This window comes from Uloborus diversus, chromosome 1 (genome assembly GCF_026930045.1).
Source record: "Uloborus diversus isolate 005 chromosome 1, Udiv.v.3.1, whole genome shotgun sequence".
Taxonomy (NCBI): domain Eukaryota; kingdom Metazoa; phylum Arthropoda; class Arachnida; order Araneae; family Uloboridae; genus Uloborus; species Uloborus diversus.
In genome coordinates this window covers 68610345-68631349 of record NC_072731.1, presented here as the reverse complement: position 1 = coordinate 68631349, position 21005 = coordinate 68610345, and the positions used below count along the sequence as shown (strand labels likewise).

General features: G+C 32.0%; 1 protein-coding gene across 1 annotated transcript in view; it reads right to left on the bottom strand.

Annotated features, from left to right (window-relative positions):
• Positions 1 to 1879: 1879 nt before the first annotated feature.
• Positions 1880 to 21005, bottom strand: part of LOC129224203 (uncharacterized) — a 109285-nt gene continuing 90159 nt past the window's right edge. The window contains exons 2-4 of the mRNA XM_054858657.1: positions 11173 to 11306; positions 4542 to 4599; positions 1880 to 2004 (exon numbers count right to left, since the gene is read on the bottom strand). Coding sequence (XP_054714632.1) covers positions 1880 to 2004; positions 4542 to 4599; positions 11173 to 11306 — 317 coding nt within the window. The remainder of the gene's footprint in view (positions 2005 to 4541; positions 4600 to 11172; positions 11307 to 21005) is intronic.

Genomic DNA, 21005 nt, shown 5'->3' with positions numbered 1-21005 from the left:
CTTAAAAAAATGGTCAGATCCTATGTTTATAAGCATGCTCTTACAGAAAAAAAAAACTTTTAAAATTTTTGAAACGATCCCATTGTTGTAGTGTCGCATTGTTATTACGTACGAACTGTTCGTAATTTCCTACAAAGTTCTCCGTTTGAAGCAAAGTGTAGCCGAAGAACCGTGTATGTTCATTTTGGTGAATACGACTGTAAATAGCGTAAATACTCACATATGAAAATAGTCCAGATTGCACTCATAAATTTCTAGTCCTAGAAAACTGTGTTGTTACTTGGCAAAGCGTAATACAACCATTCCACTACGCCACAATGGGCAAACATGTCAGCATTGTATAAGTATTTGCGACCATATTACACAGCATGATTCTTGCTTTTTTATCGACTGCACCAGTTATCTACAGGTTATTGAACAATAGTTCTAGCTAATCCTGTACATGACTTCGATAGGACAGTTTATGAACCAAACTCCGTCAGAAAAAGTACCTGTTTGTGACCTTGGCATCAATTTGAGAAGCTATTTAAATTATAAAAATGCTATGCTGAACGTCTGCCTATTTTCTTATTCGTCACATTGCCTAGTAATCTATAATACAATGCCTTATTATTTACATTTTCGGTAAAACATAAACCATCCATCACAGTTCATCACAATAAAAGTACATCACATCAAGTATATTCTTTTTCCTTTTTACAGATAGATTGTTAACACTGCTAAATGTATCACAAACATATGTGTGATATGTAAAACATAAATAAAGGTTTGAAAGCTAAGATTATTTTATTGTAAGGTATAAATGCAAGATTAGAAAAGTTTGATCTTCTCAAGTATTTTAATGAAAGCTGAAACTGATGCAACTAAAGGGTACATAAGTTCATTCTCATGTTTAAAAACTTCTACTAAGATGTTTCTTAAATTAAACACATATTTCCCATATAAATGAACTGAGTTTTTACAAATACAGCTGAAGTATGCATTTTTATGTTAGATAACAAATTTAGGTAATTTACAATTTCTATAGATTTATCCAAAGTTCATCAAGTAGAGCGTTCGAAATTTGTAGTTCAGTGCCGTGGTAACGTAATTGCTAATATACTCGTAGTACTACAAATATTTTCCCAGGCTGTTATTGGCACAATCTGAAAAAAAGTAATGGTGTTTTTTTTTTTTTTTTTGTATTGTTCAGAATTCCCAATACATTTTGGGGGATTTGTGTCCCCCATTGTGTGAGAATTCATATTCCCTTTTTGTTAATTGTTCAAACTGTTGCTATTGAAATCAAACCGTTTCAGGGATTCTACGATCCTTCACGAGCCCTCCCTTAAAATGTACACTTGGTTTTTGCATGCCCTCCGAAAATATTGCAGCAAATAAAAGTTTCAAGCAACCGTAGATCTTAATTTGTTTTTCATCAATGATTTTGAGGGGAAATGTAGACGAAGTAGTTTGATGATACTGTCAATATTTATTCAAAAATGTTAAGTTGATTTAGTGCGCAAATTGGGGCTTGTAACTGCATTGCAGCAGAGAATTTATTTTTTATCTCTCTGCTGACAGCATTTTGTTAAATCACAAGAACAAACTTATGAGCACCTTAGTTTATATTGTTTATACTTTCATTGTTTTTTAACAATGGCAGCTGAACTTTTCTCTACAAGATTGCGATCTATTGAAACAAAAAATAGATGAAGCTACTGAATATATACCACAGTATACATAGTTTATAACAAAAACTACTATTTGTAGTTAATATCATGCAATAATTTTTATGTTTAAACGCACTGTACTGTAAGGAAAGGTGGTGGCACTTGTGCATTATAAGTCGTGTTTTGCTCATACCATGCTTTTGTTTGTTTTTATATGACGTCATATTCTACGTCATGCACCATGTTAGAAAGACAATAGATAACATGTGCCACAATGTCCATGCTCGACCAAATTCAGGAGCAGTGTTGCAACCGTCTTCTTGACAGCAGAAAAATTCTGACAACTCTTGAACTGCAAAAACAGAAGAAGAAAGAAGCCGCTATTATTTGTTGTTTAAATAACTGCAAAAAATATTTCATCACGTAATATTAACTAAAACAAACAGAATTAAATATGCAAGCAAAACCAAAAAGCTCAGTTGCAGCATCCTGAAGGTACAGCTTCGGTCCTGTTTTGGGCTCATCAGTCTGGAATAGCCACAACTGAGCTTCAGGCAAATAACCTCATATACAAGCAGAGCAACTACTTAGAAAAAAAGTGTAAAATGTTCTTGTAATAACTTGTAATGTCATGGAAAAAGTGTCTCATCATTTATCATCTCGAAACAAATTAAAGTTAAAGTGATGTCGCAATGTATAGAACACAAGTTTGAAACACCTTCTTATCAGCAAAAGTGCTCTGATAACGCTTGTATTGCATTTCAAAAAAGACATCTACATTATTTGTAGCATATCAGAATCGTGTCGACCAACGCCATATGGTCGCTGAGTGGTATAATAACCGAATCTCTCATCATCTTCATCTTTACTAATAAAAAAGCTCGAAGTTTGTCTGGGTCTCTGTCGGGATATCTGTCCAGATCTCTATGACGGGCATAGCGCCTAAACTGTGCGGCCGATTTTCATGAAATTAGGTCAAAATTAGTTTCTAGCATGGGGGTGTGCAGTGCACCTCGATGCGATTTTTTGAAAATTCGATTTTGTTCTTTTTCTATTCCAATTTTAAGAACATTTTACCGAGCAAATTATCATAACGTGGACGAGGAAATTTCCGTAACATGGGCGAGCAAGTGAACAAAACAAATTCGAGGGAAATTCATCATCCATTATCCGTAAATATACTGGCGAACCATATGACCTTTTAAATTTCTACTACGGGCAAAGCTGTGCGGGGTCCTGTAGTTAAGAATGTAATTCTCCACACAAGACGACGATGCTCACTGCCTATGCTATTGAAACTACAGAAAATGACTCGCTCACTGCAGTGGATTGATACTCTTCTCCGTATTTCCAACAAAACTCACACAGTGCCTTCTCCAAATACAGGAGGTTGATTTGCCAGATCATGCAGCATTAGCTCAACTTTTTTTTAATGCCACAAATAGTGCTTTAGGAACGTTATAAGTAAGAAGAGACAATACTAATAAAGTAAATAAACAGCTTAACACCAGTTACAATGGAATTGTCATTAACTCAGAAATTCGGGGCCGTTGTGAAAAGAGTACATCATACGCAACATTGCCTCTAAAACAGCGCAGCGAAACGCTAGTAAATAAGACGCATAATAGAGGTAAAAACAAGGCATTTTTAAAAGAACATATTAGGTCCATTCTACCGTCGCATGCAAAACAGTCCGACTCGATAATTTCCCCAACATTTTGTTGCAGATCTTAATATTTTAATTAAATATGTGAAAGCACGTTTTTTTATCTTTACATTTGATAGAAAGATACTCGTAACACAGTATTATTTTGTCATTAAGCTACTTTGTTGCGTAAAATGCAATTTATTTGCATGCGTGACGAGCTGGACATCCAAAGTCAACCTCTTATTGTTTGCTTTATGAGCTCATTAATATTTTTACTCAATTAATATAGCAATGACGAAACAAATTGTAGGTTTTGAAAGCTAAGGTTCCAAAGTAAAGGAAACATGTCTAATTTGTAGAGAGATAATGATTTAAACCGTTGTGTGAAAAAAAAAATGTGTATGGCCATTCCATTGAAAACGGTCGTTTTGTCCCGCACGTTACGGTTTTTTATATTTCATTAAAAAGGCAATAACGACATTTTTTGCTCAAGAAATCACACATACGCTTGTGATATCTTAAGCAACTAAATTTTGTTCATAACCTCTTTTAAATGATTATTTTTAATGAAATGTATCAAGCGTCACGTGCGGGGGACAAAAGAACAGTTTTCCGTATGAGAGTTTCTAAATAAACTTAAAAAAAATTGTTTCAAGTATGTATACTAATTGAAAACTTGTATTCCTGTACATAATAACGCGGAAGGAGACTATTCGGCAACAATACCTTAATTTTAGGAATTATGTTTTGGGTGTCAGCTTTAGAGCATTCTACCTTAATTCCTTTCTGAATGCTTTTTATTGTGCAATTTCACGAGAGTTTCAATTTAGATATTCATTTCTGAGTTTAAAGCAAAATATTTAAAATATTACTGCACTGCTATATGCATAGTACTGTCACGCGATGCAAAAGTATTTTACCTTCAAAACTATTACGATTGATGCAAAAACAATTCTTGAGATGCAAAACCATTAAAACAAAACAAATTTCTCTAGAAAAAGATAACGTTTGGTTTCTACCTCTGAAGGCTGGTACACAAGACAAAAACTCTTTTTTTTTTAAATACATGTCTGAACTTATATTTTATTCCATTTTAGGTCAGGTGGAAAATATTCCACTTATCTCGCTTTAAATTGCAGTTTGTGAATGTAAATAACACTAAAGTTAAAGGGCGTACGAAAAATAAATGAAACAAGCATGTATGGGATTAGCAATAATTTAGTAAGAAAACAGTCTCTTACCTCCCGATTTACACTCATGAGCACAATCTCTGACTACAATTCCTTCATTTAGATACTTCTGAAAAAAGAAAAATTTTCCATGCATAATTCATTTGAATTATCTACACAGACTAGAAAAAATGAATGAAACTTTTTTTACAAGTGTAACTGGCGCTTACTGCTAACTTTATATCATGCTCTGTCTGTTGCTTCATTCATGCGGGCGTTCAGTGGCTATTTTAATTTAGCTTGTTAATTTTATGAGGTTCTTCATGTTTTCAGAAACATCTCCTGTGCTTTACTCACTTTCGATGACGGTATATGTAAACTACTTTTGACTTAAATGCATGTGGAATATTTTACTCTGCTTCGTGCTTTTAATTCTATTTCCTCAATTTCCTTCATTTTTTTCATAAATTTTTAAATCTTTTCAACAAAAAACTCAAGTTTTTGTACTTAAAAATAAATCACCCACTAGTAAAAGGCGAAAGACAAAATCTTGGATATGTCTAGTGCAAATGGTAATACTATTATCTGTTTTGAAGAAAAAAAAGATGCTCATGCGTTTACTGGATTGTAGTCAGCTATCTATGAACTGGTACGAAATGCAATCCATACTGAAATTGGTGGTTTTGAAACAAGTTTGAGACTTAGCAGCCATAAAATGCACTTTGTAATTGGTTCAGAAGTAAATGAGTATTTTTTTAATTTAAAATTTTTGACTAACTAGCGCTTTATTCTCTGTAGTACAGTGTTGTACTATTATGTATGTTTAACACAAGAACAGTCAGATTGCTCATTTTGATTGTAAAAAAAAAATACGCTCAAAATTTTTTGGTTTTAATTAATTTGTTTGATATTTTTTTTTTTTCTAAAAATCAATAAGCATCTTCCAGAAAGAAATTCATCCATTTAATCTTATTTTGCTTCTATGAAATTTCCAAATGTACCTAGAACGGTCAACAGCGGTTAAAATGACCATGGGTTACTTTTTTTAAAAAATTGGATTATTTCATACGAAAGGCAGCAAGATGAATGATTTTTGATGTGGGACCTTTAAATACATATTTTTCAGAGAAATATTCACTTGCGCAGAGTTTTAGAATTTTTCTCTTCTTTTTTTTTCCCACGGCGTAAGTCCCATTTCTTCTACTGAATTTGAACTGAGCCTACGTGAAAGATGTTTGAAATGTACTCTCCATTTGTTTTTGCAATTTGTTCCAAGTTAAACTGTATAACTTTTAATTCATATTGCATCTAACTTAAAATGATGCTACATCTTTCTTAATTATGCATCTTTCATACTGCATCTTTTGAAGAACGGCAATTTTGACCGTTTCCAGCCGTTCCCGGTATAACGGAATATCGGTCTTCCGATTATTGTGTTTTCTTATTTTCTGCTGAAATACTGTTTATATTTGGGACATTCTATATAAAATCAACAAATTTCCATATATTTTCATGCCGCACCATATTTGATTTTGATGAAATTTGGTAGGTTATATGTACCAATATTCTGTACTCCTAAACTGTTATATTTTTTCTTGGAAAAGTTTTTTTCCTGGTAGAACCCATGTCAATTCTAAAGGGGGCGTAACATAATGGTCTCGGATTTTTTTAAATTCAAAATAAGTCAAAATTCATAAAAAATTAAGAAATACATTTTTTTTTCTTTTTTTTTTTTTTCTTTTTTCCAAAAAAATTTCTGGGTCGAGATACAGGACGCCAAAGATGGCGGCCCTGTCATGATTTCTCACTTGGAATTTTCGTCCAAATTTTTGAAGTCCATTATCTCAAGAACGGTAGAACATATTTTGTTGCGGTTTGTTTTATTTAAAAGCATATTTTTCTTGTTTAAAAAGCATATGCAGCATTTTGAAATATGTGCTTTAGTTTCTTTTCTAAGGTTTTTTGAAAAAAAAAAAGTTTAAAATATTTTTTTTTAATTTTTCTCGAAACTGTCAATTTTAAAAAATTTTATTTTTTTAGTTTATTAATACCACTGAGTGCTACGTTCCCTGAAAAGGAGAGGTTCCACTTTTTCGTTTTACAAATTATAGAGGCATTTGAAAAAATGAGAGTTTTTACGGAACTCTTTACGTGACGGCAGACCTAAAAGTTCAAACAAAATTTACGCAACAAGTGGCCAGAGATCAATCACTTTTAATTAAGTTATATAGCGAAACTCTCATTTTGAGTTGCCATTTTATCCAGGATATTGAATTTTTGCGTTTTACGATTCTTTCGGCGCTACGCTGAAAGATTGCGTGGGGAAATGCAGCGAATCGGTTGGAGGCCGCGTTCTTATTTTCATAAAAAATAAAACTTCTGGATAAAGTGGAGACTCAAAATGAAAACGTCACTATGTAACTTAATTAAAAGTGTTCTCGATCCACTTGTTGCGAAAAATGTTTTTGAATTTTCTGGTCTGCCACTACGTAAAAAATTCCTTAAAAACCCTCATTTTTTCAAATTCCTCTAAAATTTGTTGAACGAAAAAGTGGAAGCTCTCTTTTTCAGGGAACGTTGTGCTCAATGGTACTAATAAACTAAAAAAAATGAAAAATTTAAAAATTGACATTTTTGAGAAAAACCAAAAAAAAAAAAATATTTTAAACTTTTTTTTTTCGAAAGACTGTTTACAGAAAACTAAAGCACATATTTAAAACTGTTGCATATGTTTTTAAACAAGGAAATATATATTTTTAAATAAAACGAACCTCAACAAAATATGTTCTACAATTCCTGAGATAATGGATTTTAAAAATTTTGACGAAAATCCCTAGTGAGAAATTATGACAGTACCACCATCTTTGGGGGACTGTATCTCGGACCAGGAATTGTTTTGGGCGAAATAAAAAAAAAACATATTTCTAAATTTTTTACAAATTTTAACATACGTTAAATTCAAAAAAAATCCGAAACCACCATGTTACACCCCTTGTTGAATTGACATGGATTCTACCGGTTTTTTTTTTTTTTTTTATCTTTTTTTATTTGCTCCGCGGATGAGTAAAATTTGGTATTTTCGATCCTTTTTCAAAAAGCTCTATTAAATTTATTTAAATTAGTAAGAAAATCAAATACGTCTTATTTTAAAGATGAAAGAATGAACTTTTATGAACTTTTATGCAAAAGAAGAAAAGCTTTAATTTAAGCCTAGTTAAAAATTTTTGGCTCTCAAATCATGGTTGAAAAAGTGCCGTTTTCGTCCTTTTGAGCCTAAAAACGTCGATGAGGGACTTACAGTAGGAAGCTAATTTTTTTCCTGTTGTAGTTAGTTATGCATACTAGAAGCACAGAAAAAATAGGTTGATACTAGTAGTCCTTCATAACGAAAAATTGCTTAAGAAAAAATGAAAAATGGGCTTTTTCACTCCCCAAAAACTGGATGTTTGTTAGGTGAAAATTTTTTGAAAATGCTAGAGTAATAAGCCGTTTCATTGCCTTTTAAAACGCAACAAACACTGTCTTGTTTTTTTTTTTTTTTTTTTTTTTTTTTTTAGATGCAGAACAGATGTAAACCTTTAAATGAAACATTTGTTTTTGGCAAAAAATTATGTTTTGTAAATATAGTTCATAAAAATTGGAAGCAATTTGTTGTTTAAAATTACATTTTGCAAATATATTTCAATGAAACATGATTATATGGAATTTTTTTAAAGTATTTATCCATTCTAGTTGGCTAATGTTAAGTAATGTGCAAAAGTTATTATTGTATTACTTTAAAGGCTTATATATCTTCTACGCCCTAGAGAAACGAGACAGTTTTTGTTTTGTTTTAAAGGACAATGTAACGGCATTTTACCCTATCATTTTCATATTTTTAACACTTTTTCGACAGGTTGCTTTTGGGGAGTGAAAAAAATTTTTTTTTTTTTCATTTTTCTTAAATTTAAGCAATTTTTTAATATTCTTTTCTGTACTTCTAGAATGCACAATCAACTACAACAGGAAAAAAATAGTTTCTCACAATAAGTTCATCATCGGCTTTTTTTTCTCGAAATGACGAAAACGGCCTAATTAGAAATTTTTCGTTGTCAAATCGTGGTTGAAAAAGTGCCGTTTTCGTCATTTCGAGCCTAAAAACCGATGATGGACTTACTGTAGGAAACCAATTTTTCCCCTGTTGCAGTTAATTGTGCATACTAGCTAGTACAGAAAAAAATAAGCCGATACTGGCAGTCCTTTATTATAAAAAAAAGTGGTTGAACTTAAGAAAAACTGAAAAAAATGGGTTTTTTTACTCCCCAAAACCAAAAGCGACCTTTGGGGAAGGAGATAAAAACTTGAAAATGCTAGAATAAGAAGCCGTTGCATTGCTCTTTAAAACAAAACAAAAACTCTCTTGTTTTTCTAGGGTGTAGAGGAGATATAATCCTTTAAAGTAATACAATAATACCTTCTGCACATTACTTAAAAGAGACCCAGCAGACTGGATAAATACCTAAAATATACAATATAACCATGTTTCATTGAAATATATTTGCAAAATGTAATTTTAAACAACAAATAATTTTCAATTTTTATTAACTAGATTTACAAAGCACAATTTTTTATCAAAAACAAATGTTTTATTTAAAGATTTATGTCTCTTCAACGCCTAAAAAAAAAAAACGAGACAGTTTTTGTTTCGTTTTAAAGGGCAATGTAACGCTTCTTACTCTAGCATTTTTAAGTTTTTATCACTTAACAAACATCTCGTTTTTAGGGAGTGAAAAAGCCCATTCTTCCTTTTTTCTTAAGTTTAAGCAATTTTTTCGTAATGAAGAACTACTAGTATCAACCTAATTTTTTCTGTGATTCTAGTAAACATAACTAACTACAACAGAAAAAAATTAGCTTCGTAAGTCCCTCATCGGCGTTTTTAGCTCAAAATGACGAAAACGGCACTTTTTCAATCATGATTTGACAACTGAAAATTTCTAATAGGCTTAACTTAAATCTTATCTTTTTTCAAACTAAAAGTTCATTCTTTCACCTTTAAAATAAGACATATTTTATCTTCTTACTAACTTAAATAAATTTAGTAGAGCTTTTTGAAAAAGGATCGAAAATACCAAATTTTACTCATCCGCGGAGCAAAAAAATAGCTATATCTCAGGAATAAAATTTTTTCAAGAAACAAATATAACAGTTTGGGGGTACAGAATATTGGTACATATTATCTATCAAATTTCATCAAAATCAAAAATGGTATGGTACGGCCCATTTGTTGATTTAATATGGAATATTTACTTTTTAAATTAAAGAAAAAAAAAATCTTTTTCTCTTTTCTGGTACATTTTATCCACCTTCTAGCTGTTGTTACATACAGGACATGTTAAAAGCACAATTTGTTCTATAATCCGAACGATTTGAATGTCCGAACACCACCAGGTTCCAATTAGTTAGCATTAAAAAGGTTGTACTGTGGCAAAAATATTTTCATTTTGTCTTAATAAACATTTTGCTCCATAGCTATAAAATTCGGAAAGCAAACTTTTAAATTGACAGAATTGTTCATTATAAGTGTTTTGAGTGACATAAGACGAGTTCTTGCTTTGAAATCTCATTAAATCAAAGCAAACCTTCACTAAATACACTCACAAATGTCAAATTTATACATTTATACGGCTGTTTCATTAAATAGAAACTAACTCTGTCTGAACTGCTGCCATTTTAAGAGTGTTTTAGGGGAAATGCAGTGTTCATTAAAGTCGAAATATCATTATGTTGAAAAGTTTAAGAAAAGTGGATTACTTACTTCAGAGGTTATAATACCGTCGGACTGTCGGGATAAGTACGACACCTAGATAACTGCAATTTGGGAAAAACAGAATGTTTCCCCTTCTTTTATATTTTTTTTTTTTTTTTGTTCGAAAAAAGACGTAAATACTTTTATTAATAAATGGTAGTTTGACTTTTAAATCAAGTCTTCAAATTACCCAAGTATTGTTAAAATCCGTTATTTTCGTTCGAGTTTTCTTGGAAGCAGTATGAAATAGAAACAGGATCCGTCGTAAAGACACACATTGGAGGTGAAAATTTTGTTTTTCAGAGAAAAATTTTAAGTATTTATCAACCACTTTTGAATAGCATAAATTGTTTTTATCATTCATTTATGTACATAAAATTATGTACGTGCATCACTGTGCATCATATTCATCCTGAAGAAGAGAAGTTATGTGTAAAAATGTATATATACCCTTAGGAAGAAAATAAAAGCCAGGATGCTAACAAAAACTAATTCTGCTAAGAAATATTTTTTTTTTTTTTTTTTTGCACAGAAGTAACGGGAAAATAACCAACGTTTTGTAGCACAAATATACAAATTGTTGCAAACACGTGTTTCGTGGTTTCAAGGAATTGCCTTTTCAATACAAAGTAGTGAGCTTTTGGATGGATGGTTTCAAGGAATCCTTTTTCAATTCAAAGTAAGAGCTTTTGGATGTAAAGACGTCCATCCAAAAGCTCACTACTTTGCATTGAAAAAGGGGTTCCTCTAAAACCAGAAACACGTGTATGCGTTAATCTGTATTTATGCTATATAACGTTGGTTATTTCCCTGGTTGGTTGGTTTCTGACTCTGCTATTTGATATATTTTAATCAGGCTTATACATTTTCTGATACTTCTTTATGTAACACATTAGTAAAGATATAGAAACTTACTAGACAATATCTGTCCTTTTTGTGGCATTCTTTAAGGTCAGTTTCATTGTAACTGTAACAAGGGATCACAGAACCAGCGCCATCTGGCGTGTACTTTCCACATCTGAAACACTTGAGTGCAACAGTCATGGATACTGAAAAATATATAAGAATTTTTATTGTTAAAACGAAAAAGAAGAGGAATATGATAGCTGAAATATTATAAAAGTAAAAATCAATAACAGTTTCATTTTTCCTGAAAGAAAAGGAAATTAATTTGGATATGCCGTATGAATGGGGAAAAGCAGAGTAATATTTTTATTGTACTGTTGACTTAATCCCAGAATCTTGTCTAAATGCAACAAATATTCTGGGCAGTAACCAGGCGGGTGAAGTGGAACCAGGGGAGAGATAGTGGTGAATAGAATTTTTTATTTATTTATTTATTTATTTATTTATTTTGGTGAAACTCAAAATTTCACATTGATGAGAAGGTGTCCCCTAAACTAGCATAAAACGAAAAGATATAGTATATGCATTGCAAAGATGGTCAAAAAAAGATACAGAATAAAGCTATTGGAAAATAAAATAAGAAATAACAACATTTAATTGCACAAAATTGCAAATTATGGCATAAACGTGTTTTTAGTTACGAGGACTTGCTTTTGAATGCGAAATATGTGTGCTTATGGATAAAAAGACATTCGACAAGAGCAAAATCGGATATCTTCATTCATAAGCTCACTTATTTTGAAATGAAAAGAGGTTCCTTGTATTCCTGAAACACATTTATGCAGAAATCTGCAATTTTGTGCAATTAAACATTATTATTTCTTATTTTATTTTCAAATACCAAGGTATTTATTCAACTAAGATATTGAATGTTTGAACTGAAGAAGAAAGTGAAACAATATGAAATCTAACTTTTTATACGAACCCTAGGTCCCCTAACTTATATTTATGGAAACAATCTCCCTAACAAACACAACACAACACAAAACATTTGACATTAGTACGACAAATATTCATCGAGATATAAAACGCCGCGTTTTTGTTCCTTACACCGCTTTAACGCTATAGCTATAAATAACACTTTTTATTGGGAAATATAGAGGCTGACAAGGGTGTAGAACTGTATTTGTGAATATAATGTTTTTCAAATTGTTACGAACTTTTGTAGTGCGTTTTTACGTATCCTAGCATAATATGGTTGTTGTTCTTTTTTTTTTACTTCGTCAACTTGTCACTCTTTTTAAAGGACGATCAGTTTCTCTCATCTTCCGCGCACAGTTCCTCAAAATTTTAAACCAAAACATCTCTTTGAGATTCGCTGCAAATATTTCAAATTTTTTGTACTGAAATTTTTCTGTATATATTTTCTTTCAAATGAAATATTTTCATTTAAATAAATGTAAACAATGAAAAAGGAAATTAATGCTTAAAAAAATTTTGCAACCATGTAATACTTCTATAGTACTAAATGATTAACAACTAGTTAAATTTTCTCTTATTATAAACAGATTCACTGGTAAACAAAGATTTTGTCACATAAAACATTTATAGTGTTTCTAGGGCAATTTTTGACGCTGATTCCAAACATTCAATCAGAATTTTTCCATCATCCACAGTTTTCGTGTAATCATAGGCTTTAAGTGATTTTTTCCGGTGTTTTCCTTTATCACGTGATGATACAAACTAATAAATAACAATTAAAATCTTGTCATAAAGACTAGAAATATGGAGATAGGTTTGCTAGTGCTGCAATGGTAACATGGTGGTCCGTCTTAATGGCACCCATTTTCATGATATACGCTACTTGAATTGAAACATTTTCAATATTTTTATATTTGAATGCTAACAAAATAGTTAATAGATTTTTACTCTAAGGAAAATGCTTTAGTATACCCTAATAATATTGACTCTATAATGGATATGTTCATATTTTAATATCTAACTGATGTGACTTGGTATTAACTCTTTTGAAACTAGTTTAAAAGAAGTACTACTGCATGATTGAAACACGTAGCCTTCAGTATCACCAGCATATTCAGTCAAAATGAAGGAAACATAAGGAGATTTGTAAGTTTTCTTAGATAAAATTTTTGAACAACACATATCATGGGGCAATTATTTCTATCTAAAAATTGAATTAAATAAATTTTATGAACAGTTTGGTTTTAACACAATGCTATTTTCTCCTAAGCAAATGGGAAATCAACGGCAAGAAGATTTTTAAAAAAAGACTGGACAGGCTTTTTATATTAAATTAAGACATTAAAAACTTTGTAAAGACTTTGCAGCACTGGTGCTAAAATTGAATACTTAAAACCAGAATCGTGCAACGTATTTTATTGCTGTAAAACTAAATAAACGTATCTTTGGGGGATCCCCATTGTCCAAGTAAATAAAATTCTTGCTGATTAATGCTAGACACTTAATAGGGATGTTTCTGATGCCAAGTATAGAAAGAAATGAACAATAGCTAAGTTTTTAAACATCATTTTAGTATTAATCATGCAATTAATCATGCATGAGAATATGCGCATTTCTTTCAAACTTCAGTACAGTGTTACAAAAAATCTGCGGGTGACGGAGAAAAACTGTTGGCATATTTGAATTCAGCGCATCATTTTACTCATCAAATATTTTTCTCCATGTGACAAAAAAAGTTTTTTTTTTTTTTTTTTTTTTTTTTGTAGACTAGTGTTATTTTTTATTTTGGTTCAAAAATGCGTTCGCTGATAAATTACTGTTTATGCAAGTTTCGTGTTCTTTTATGAATGCAAATTATTTGAATTTCTTTTATAATCATACTGTAAGATAGTTGGACTTGAAAAAGAAACAGAGGCTTTAAAATAAACTTTTTAAGTATAATTTTTGTTTATCATTCAGCAGCATATTATTGAAAGAATTATGTATGCAAAGCATATACTGACGCACTTTTCATACTATATACATTAACTCATTCATTAATTCATTAGGGTCTGGTGGGGGAAAGTGGTCAATGGGGTAAAGTGGTCATACGTCAAATAAATGTTCGAATGAATGTGAAAATTTTATTTTAGAGTAGGGCAGTTAGAAACTACATTTTGAATACAAAATTTTGCAACTGGCAAAATTTTATTGGGTAAAAAAAAATATTTTGTGTGAATATGAAAAATTTTAAAATCTAAACACCTATTTTAACTTCCTTGGGAAATTTTGTTTGTTAGAATTAGGAACAGATTGACTGTACAGGAAGCTTCCTACATGTCTCAAGAACTCTTATTCATTAGTAGTTAGCTGAATCTATTTTAGGTAATTTTTTAGAACAATTTAAGTAAGATGGGGTAAAGTGGTCATAATATTAGGCTTAACGAATATTGTTCTTCTAATGTCACTTAATCTTTAAGTATAAGGCCGATACAGATTAAATATTAGTTTTACTTAATATGTATTGTTTTTACAGTAAACGGGGTTAAAAATACGAGTAAATGCTTATATATACGCATAAATACTCGTGTAGGCACGTACATAGGCGTATTCACATAAATGCGCCAATAAATACGTGTATGGGTATGTCCAAGTATTTTTTATCCATACAGATATACATTCTACTATACATGTATATGCTCACTTATACTCATATATACATGAAAACTTATATACTCAGGTAGACACGTAATATACGCGGTCGTACTCGAGTAGACATTTACATACAAGCATAAGAAATACAAGTATACAGGGTGAGTTTAAACTCTTGAGCAAATTATTAAAAGGTGTTAGAAGGGAGGATAAGAAGCAATAATCATAAGGAACATATAGTCACAATCACAATGCTGACGCGCTACATGCACGCAAAGCCAGAAACTGATGGATGCAAAAAAAGTCATAAATTTATTACACAAAGACAATTTTACACAACATTTTTGGTCTCAAGAAAGTTTTAAAGCGATTGATGAAATTTGCGGCCTGCAGCTGTAATAAATGTGTTCGCAATCACAAAGCACTCTCTGTTGCAATAACGAGACTTTTGAAAAACTTTCATCAGCCGCTGCGCCTTTGTTGCGATGCTACTACAAGCCGTAACTTTTAACAACTGCTCTAAATATTTCTTAAAAACTAAAATATTAGGTAAAATCATCTTAGTGCAACAAATTTGTGCCCTGCTTTGCATCCATCAGTTTCTGACTTTTTGTGCATGTAGCGCGTCAGTGATTATAACTGCCTTATGATTCTTAACTTCCTATCCTTCCCTCTCACACCCCTATGATTTTTGCCCAAGAGCTTAAATTCACTCTGTAGGTCGACATGTATATAAGCGTATATTCTCGTGATACACACATGTACTGGTGCATGCACGTAAATGTACGTATATACGTCTATACAGGTATATGGTCGTGTTTACGCGAATACATGCATATATACTCGTGCTTCCATATATATACGTGAGTAGATACATACTCCAAAGACGCACTGGATGTATCCACGAATTAACTCGTGTATACCCGTATATGTATGTATGTACACTTATATATGCGTATATACGTCTACTTTACACATATATACTCAAGTATGCACGTATTTTCTTGAGATACAAGTGCATACGAGCATATGATGTTCGTTTATACGCGTATATACTCGTATACACATGACACGTGTATACACGTGACACGTATGTACTCATGTAGACACGTATACACTCCTGTAGGTAATCACGTATACATGCTTATGTACTCGTATATATACTTATACTCGTATATACACGTATATACTTGAGTAGGCACGTGCATGCATATATCTGATGTATACATGTATCTGCTCATATAGGAACGTGTTTACTCGTTTATAACACGACACGAATATATTCGTACACGCATGTACTCGTGAATATACTTGTAACTATAAAAGCAACAGAAATATACAAGTTTTAGGGTTATTTATAATGATTTTGCTTCTATTTTTAAATATAACCACTTTACCCCATGCTATGACCACTTTCCCCCACCCCATGGGGTAAAGTGGTCATAAAAACATAGGGAAAAGAAAATGCTATAAAACTACTAAAATCAATGTTTTTCTTCCTAAAATTCAATGTACCGTGTTCTTTAATAATGCAATGTAAAATAACAATTAAAAAAAATTGAAGTGTTTAAAGAATTTGTTGTATTTATTATCCACCTAAGTTGAAAACCTGCGATTTTATGACCACTTTACCCCACCAGCCCCTATGCAATATACATTCACCTTGTAAGTAAAATTTATCTAGCTACTTGAATTAAGTTCTGAAATGTTAATTGAATTTTTGGTTACCCTTTCGATTAAAAAACAGTGAATGAAACAAATTGAAAAACTGTTAAAAGCACTAAAACCGTCGGATTCTTTTATGTTTTAACCGCGATGGTAATAACAAGACCGATTTTTGAAAGGGGGGGGGGGAGGCTGATAGAAAGAGTCCTTGAATATATCGTCGCCTCAGAACAACAGTAAGATGTCTTACTGTTGATTCCAGTTTTAGATGTTTTAACTGTTGCTTTGAGGCGACTATATGTAAGAATTAAACCATTTTTAGAGGGATGCTACATCATCACTGCACTCCTGGTGAGGGGTCAAGGGAAATAAATAAGAACCACTAGATATATGGTATAGTTAGGCTCTTGTAACTTGTTGCCTCACTGATGAGCATGGACGAGCTCATTTGTGTTTCGGCTAAAAATGAAGAAATTCTTTAGATTGTCACGACGCCAGTAATAGTTATCGCAATGCAAACCGACTGTTCTCACCCTCGTCGTAACAGATGGAGTCGATAAAAAGCCGGTTCTGCTTCCGCTTTAAAAGAGAAAGCAGATCGAAAGTCAACCCATCAGAGCCCGGCTGCATTTTTTGGCATTTTTAAATACTTATTGCAACCAAATTAGTGAATTACAATTAGGTGATTCTTCTTCTTTTACATTACATTAGAATTTTAATAGCAATGAGATTTTAAGAAATTATTATAATGTTTCTGTCATTAAATAATTTATTTAGTATTTTCTGATTGCAATGTGCAATTAAAAAATATATTGAAAGCATTGTTATATTTCTCCCTGTTCCAATTTCAACACGCATAAACGAAATATGGACTTAAATAAACAAGCGTTGTCACCGCACTCTTTGAATTGAACTTAGATAGATCCCTGCACTCATATCTTTATTTTATGTCTCACGCATTCTTTGACGGTAGAGAAAGCTAAGTATCGCCATTTCTTTCTTCCAAACTTGAATGGACCCTCCCTCGCTTGCATTCTAAACAGAGAATGCGATTTAAGATTGCTATTTTAGGAAACTCAAAAAGGATATAAACAGAAATGATTTCACGTATGCGAGTCTGTCAACTATATTTTTAAACATGACTTGAAATATCTATCTATTGTAAAACTATTCATTTAACATCCATAGTTTACTCCCTAACAAATTCATAAATCCATTACATTGTATGTGTACAAAGTGCAACTGGAGTGCTTCAACCAATTTAGAAGGATGATAAAACCCATGTAGACAATCAATAATTACATAGGATAGGAACATATGATCTCAAACGAAATGCTGACGCACTGCATGCATACGAAGTTAGGAGCGGTTCCAGAATTTTTTGTAAGAGGGTTAATGGCCAACGTGTTATACCTCCCACGTATAAAAGGATGATGGCATACTCCGTAATGTGCTACAGACCCCCCTCCCCCCAGCTAAGGAGATAAAATCCCTTTCAAATTTCTACCTCCCCCTAAATGTTTCAATGGCGCAATCTGTGCCATGGATCATATTCCCTCACATTTTCATCAAAAATATCTCTTTAGGCCGACAAGTATACAAAGTTATCGTAAGCTTTGTATATATGAGATTACAGCTATAAAATAGTTGGATACATCTACATAAACATTTTATAGCACACAGAAAAGTTTGAAGTGAAAGAAAGCTCTGAAAAAACTTTAAACTCATTAGAAGTGATTGCTCTTTTGAAAATGAAAAAAAAACTCAAAATAGCTGTAGCTCATTAAACGAACCCTGTCATATCTTTTGAATTTTGATGCGCTGAGAAGAAATATCTTACAGGACGAAGTGAAAAAAGGATAAATATTAATGCCATGTACTATTTCTTCAGATCTAAAAATTTGAAGTGTGATAAAACAAATTCTTGTTACGGGGTTAGCTGACCTTTTAACCCTCCTCTCCTGCGTCTGCTCTTGTACGAACTCAGGTACTGACGGGTGCGAACTAGGTCAACAGTTTTCTATATAAAGACAATTTTTTCATTATTTTAAATTTTGAGAGAGGTTTAAAACGTTTGTCAAAAGTTTCGGCTTATAGGTGTAATACATGCGTCGCAACGACAATGCAGAGATCGACGAAAGCTTGTCATAATGGCTCGTCATTGCGACGATCGGTGCGTTGTGTTGTCATTCCAACTAGTGTATTGCAGGTGAAATGCGTAAACTTTACCTGCTTTCAACCCTTTTCTAAAACTAAAATGTTGCCCAAAACCGTCCTTGTGTACTTGTCATACTTTTTTACTTTTGTGTTTATAATTCTGTCTAGGTTTCGCGAAATGATGTACGTAATATTTAACTTGCATCTTTTGTAACTTCGTAATTTGTTTTAGTTAATTGATGAGGTATGCTTAATTTAGGACTATTTATCTCAATTATTCTACTTTATTTTTATAAAGAAAAGTTAAAACTTTTTATAGTTATGATTAAACGAAAGTCAAAATAATAACAATAATAATAATAATAATAATAATAAGTAAAAAAAAAATTTTTTCAGCAGGGAACCTGGAAACTTACTGTATTTCAGAATGGTGAGGATCCAATACTCAACCACATCACAAACAAAACATAATTATCTTCCCAGTAAAATTTTAAAGTTCAAAACTAAACTGCAGCACTGTCGCGTCTATCATTTTGCGTTTTTTTTTTCTCATATTAAAACTTAAAAACCGAAAACCAAATTGCAGCACTGTTACAGTGTCATTAGTAAAATTTCATTTTCACGTTTTATCAAAATGCGTGATTTGGAGAAAAGTGCCGGTATTTTTAAGTTTTAAGAATTTAAATCTGTCCCACACAATTAAAAATAAAGTAAATTAAGATTTTTCATCATTATGCTATTAAGAGGAAGTTTAGCGGAAAAGATCCATCCAAAAATAAATAAATTAAACCATGGATATTTCTTTTTGATTTTAGGCGAATCAAGTTTAAGAAAGTTAACTGTTACTGGGAGTGCTATTTAATTAAATTTCACTTTCCCGCTTCCTCTTTTTCCTTCTTCTTCTCAGAATTAATTCGGTGTTAAACTTCACCCGTTAATTTAGAAGTTTTTGATTCACCCCCCAGCAGTTGTAAAACTCATTTTGATTCCAGCTCAGACTTTCCCTGAATTAAAGGCTTCCAAAATCCTTAGAGTATGAAGTTTAAATTAAATGATTTAAATTGCGCTGAAAACAATCATCTAAATCCTGGTTTAAAAATAAAAAAAGGAAATTAATTACTTTATAGATAACAACAATGAATTTTTTGAATGAGAAATTGAAAAATTATGCGTCATCATCCTTAACATCCCCCCTCCCCCTTTACAGTTAAAATCTGTACTTCTACTACTTAACCCTCCAGCGGGCGCATGTTTTTGAGAGATACACTGGGAAGTAATTTCGTTTCATGACTTAACGCGAGATGACGCTACGAACGTCTGACTTAAGTTGTTTTTTCCCCTTCCTTCGACCAATTTTTTCATCTTTGTAAATTTTCCAGACTTCAGTAGGTGGTATGCAAATCTGCTATTTGGGTAATTGAGAGATACGCGCGACTGCTTGGGTAAGTTTTTTTTTTTTTTACATATGATTTTCTATTTATTTTCTTATGTTTGGCTTAAATTTTATCCGTTTTCCCGGAATGGAAATGCGTTTAAACGATGCTTCACAGCAATTAAAACTTGAAAAAAAAATGTAATAAAAGCTTATTTAGACAATCATACGTATTTCTCAGATACACTGCAAATATTCTATCCTAAACTCAACTAAACATAAAAAATCCCAAGTCGTAATTCAACATGGTAACCTCACTAGACTCATTACGATCAGCTGCGATCATGCCAAAAATTTCTATCTATGGAATAGTGTATCTGAGACATACACGCGGCCATTCATGTTAGTATAAATGCCGCTCCCGTTGGAAGGTTAAGATCTAGATTAATTTCGGCATTTATTTTGTTTGTCCATCTATGTTTCATGATAGCTGAAAATTGAATTTGAATAACACTTTTAGTACCTGTGATACAGCTCGTGAGCTTTTGAAGACAAAAAAAAAAAAATATTTACACATAATTGTATGTGTAAATGCATTGTTACATATTGAGACAGTGCAAAGGGAATACGAATTGAAGCAAAGGTATAAGCGGACATTTTCAAATTTCGAGTAAAACGCGTTGAAAGATAACGTCCTAGGTAGGCTTTCATTGATTTTTTTTCTAAATCATGCTGTATAACAACTCCTACCACTATATCTCTTGCCCCAAGGCAGAGAAGAGTTCCCTGACTATTTGTACGGATTATCTCCAAATTTTTAATTTTGCCACTTACACCCCTTTGTTTCTCACTGCCTCAGATGTGTATCATCTTCTTCGTTCTGAAGAAGATAAATTATCATTTTCATGCACATACTAATATTTCCGTACAGCGAAACCTCGCTGACAAACACAGTGACTTAATCGCCAGACCGCTAAGCTTCGAACCCCAGCGGACTCCGTATCTAGTCCCGAACAAGACGTTTCAGGCATATTCACAACAAAAGTGGACATTTTAATGAAGAAAATAGGTTATAAACAACGAGAACACTAACAAT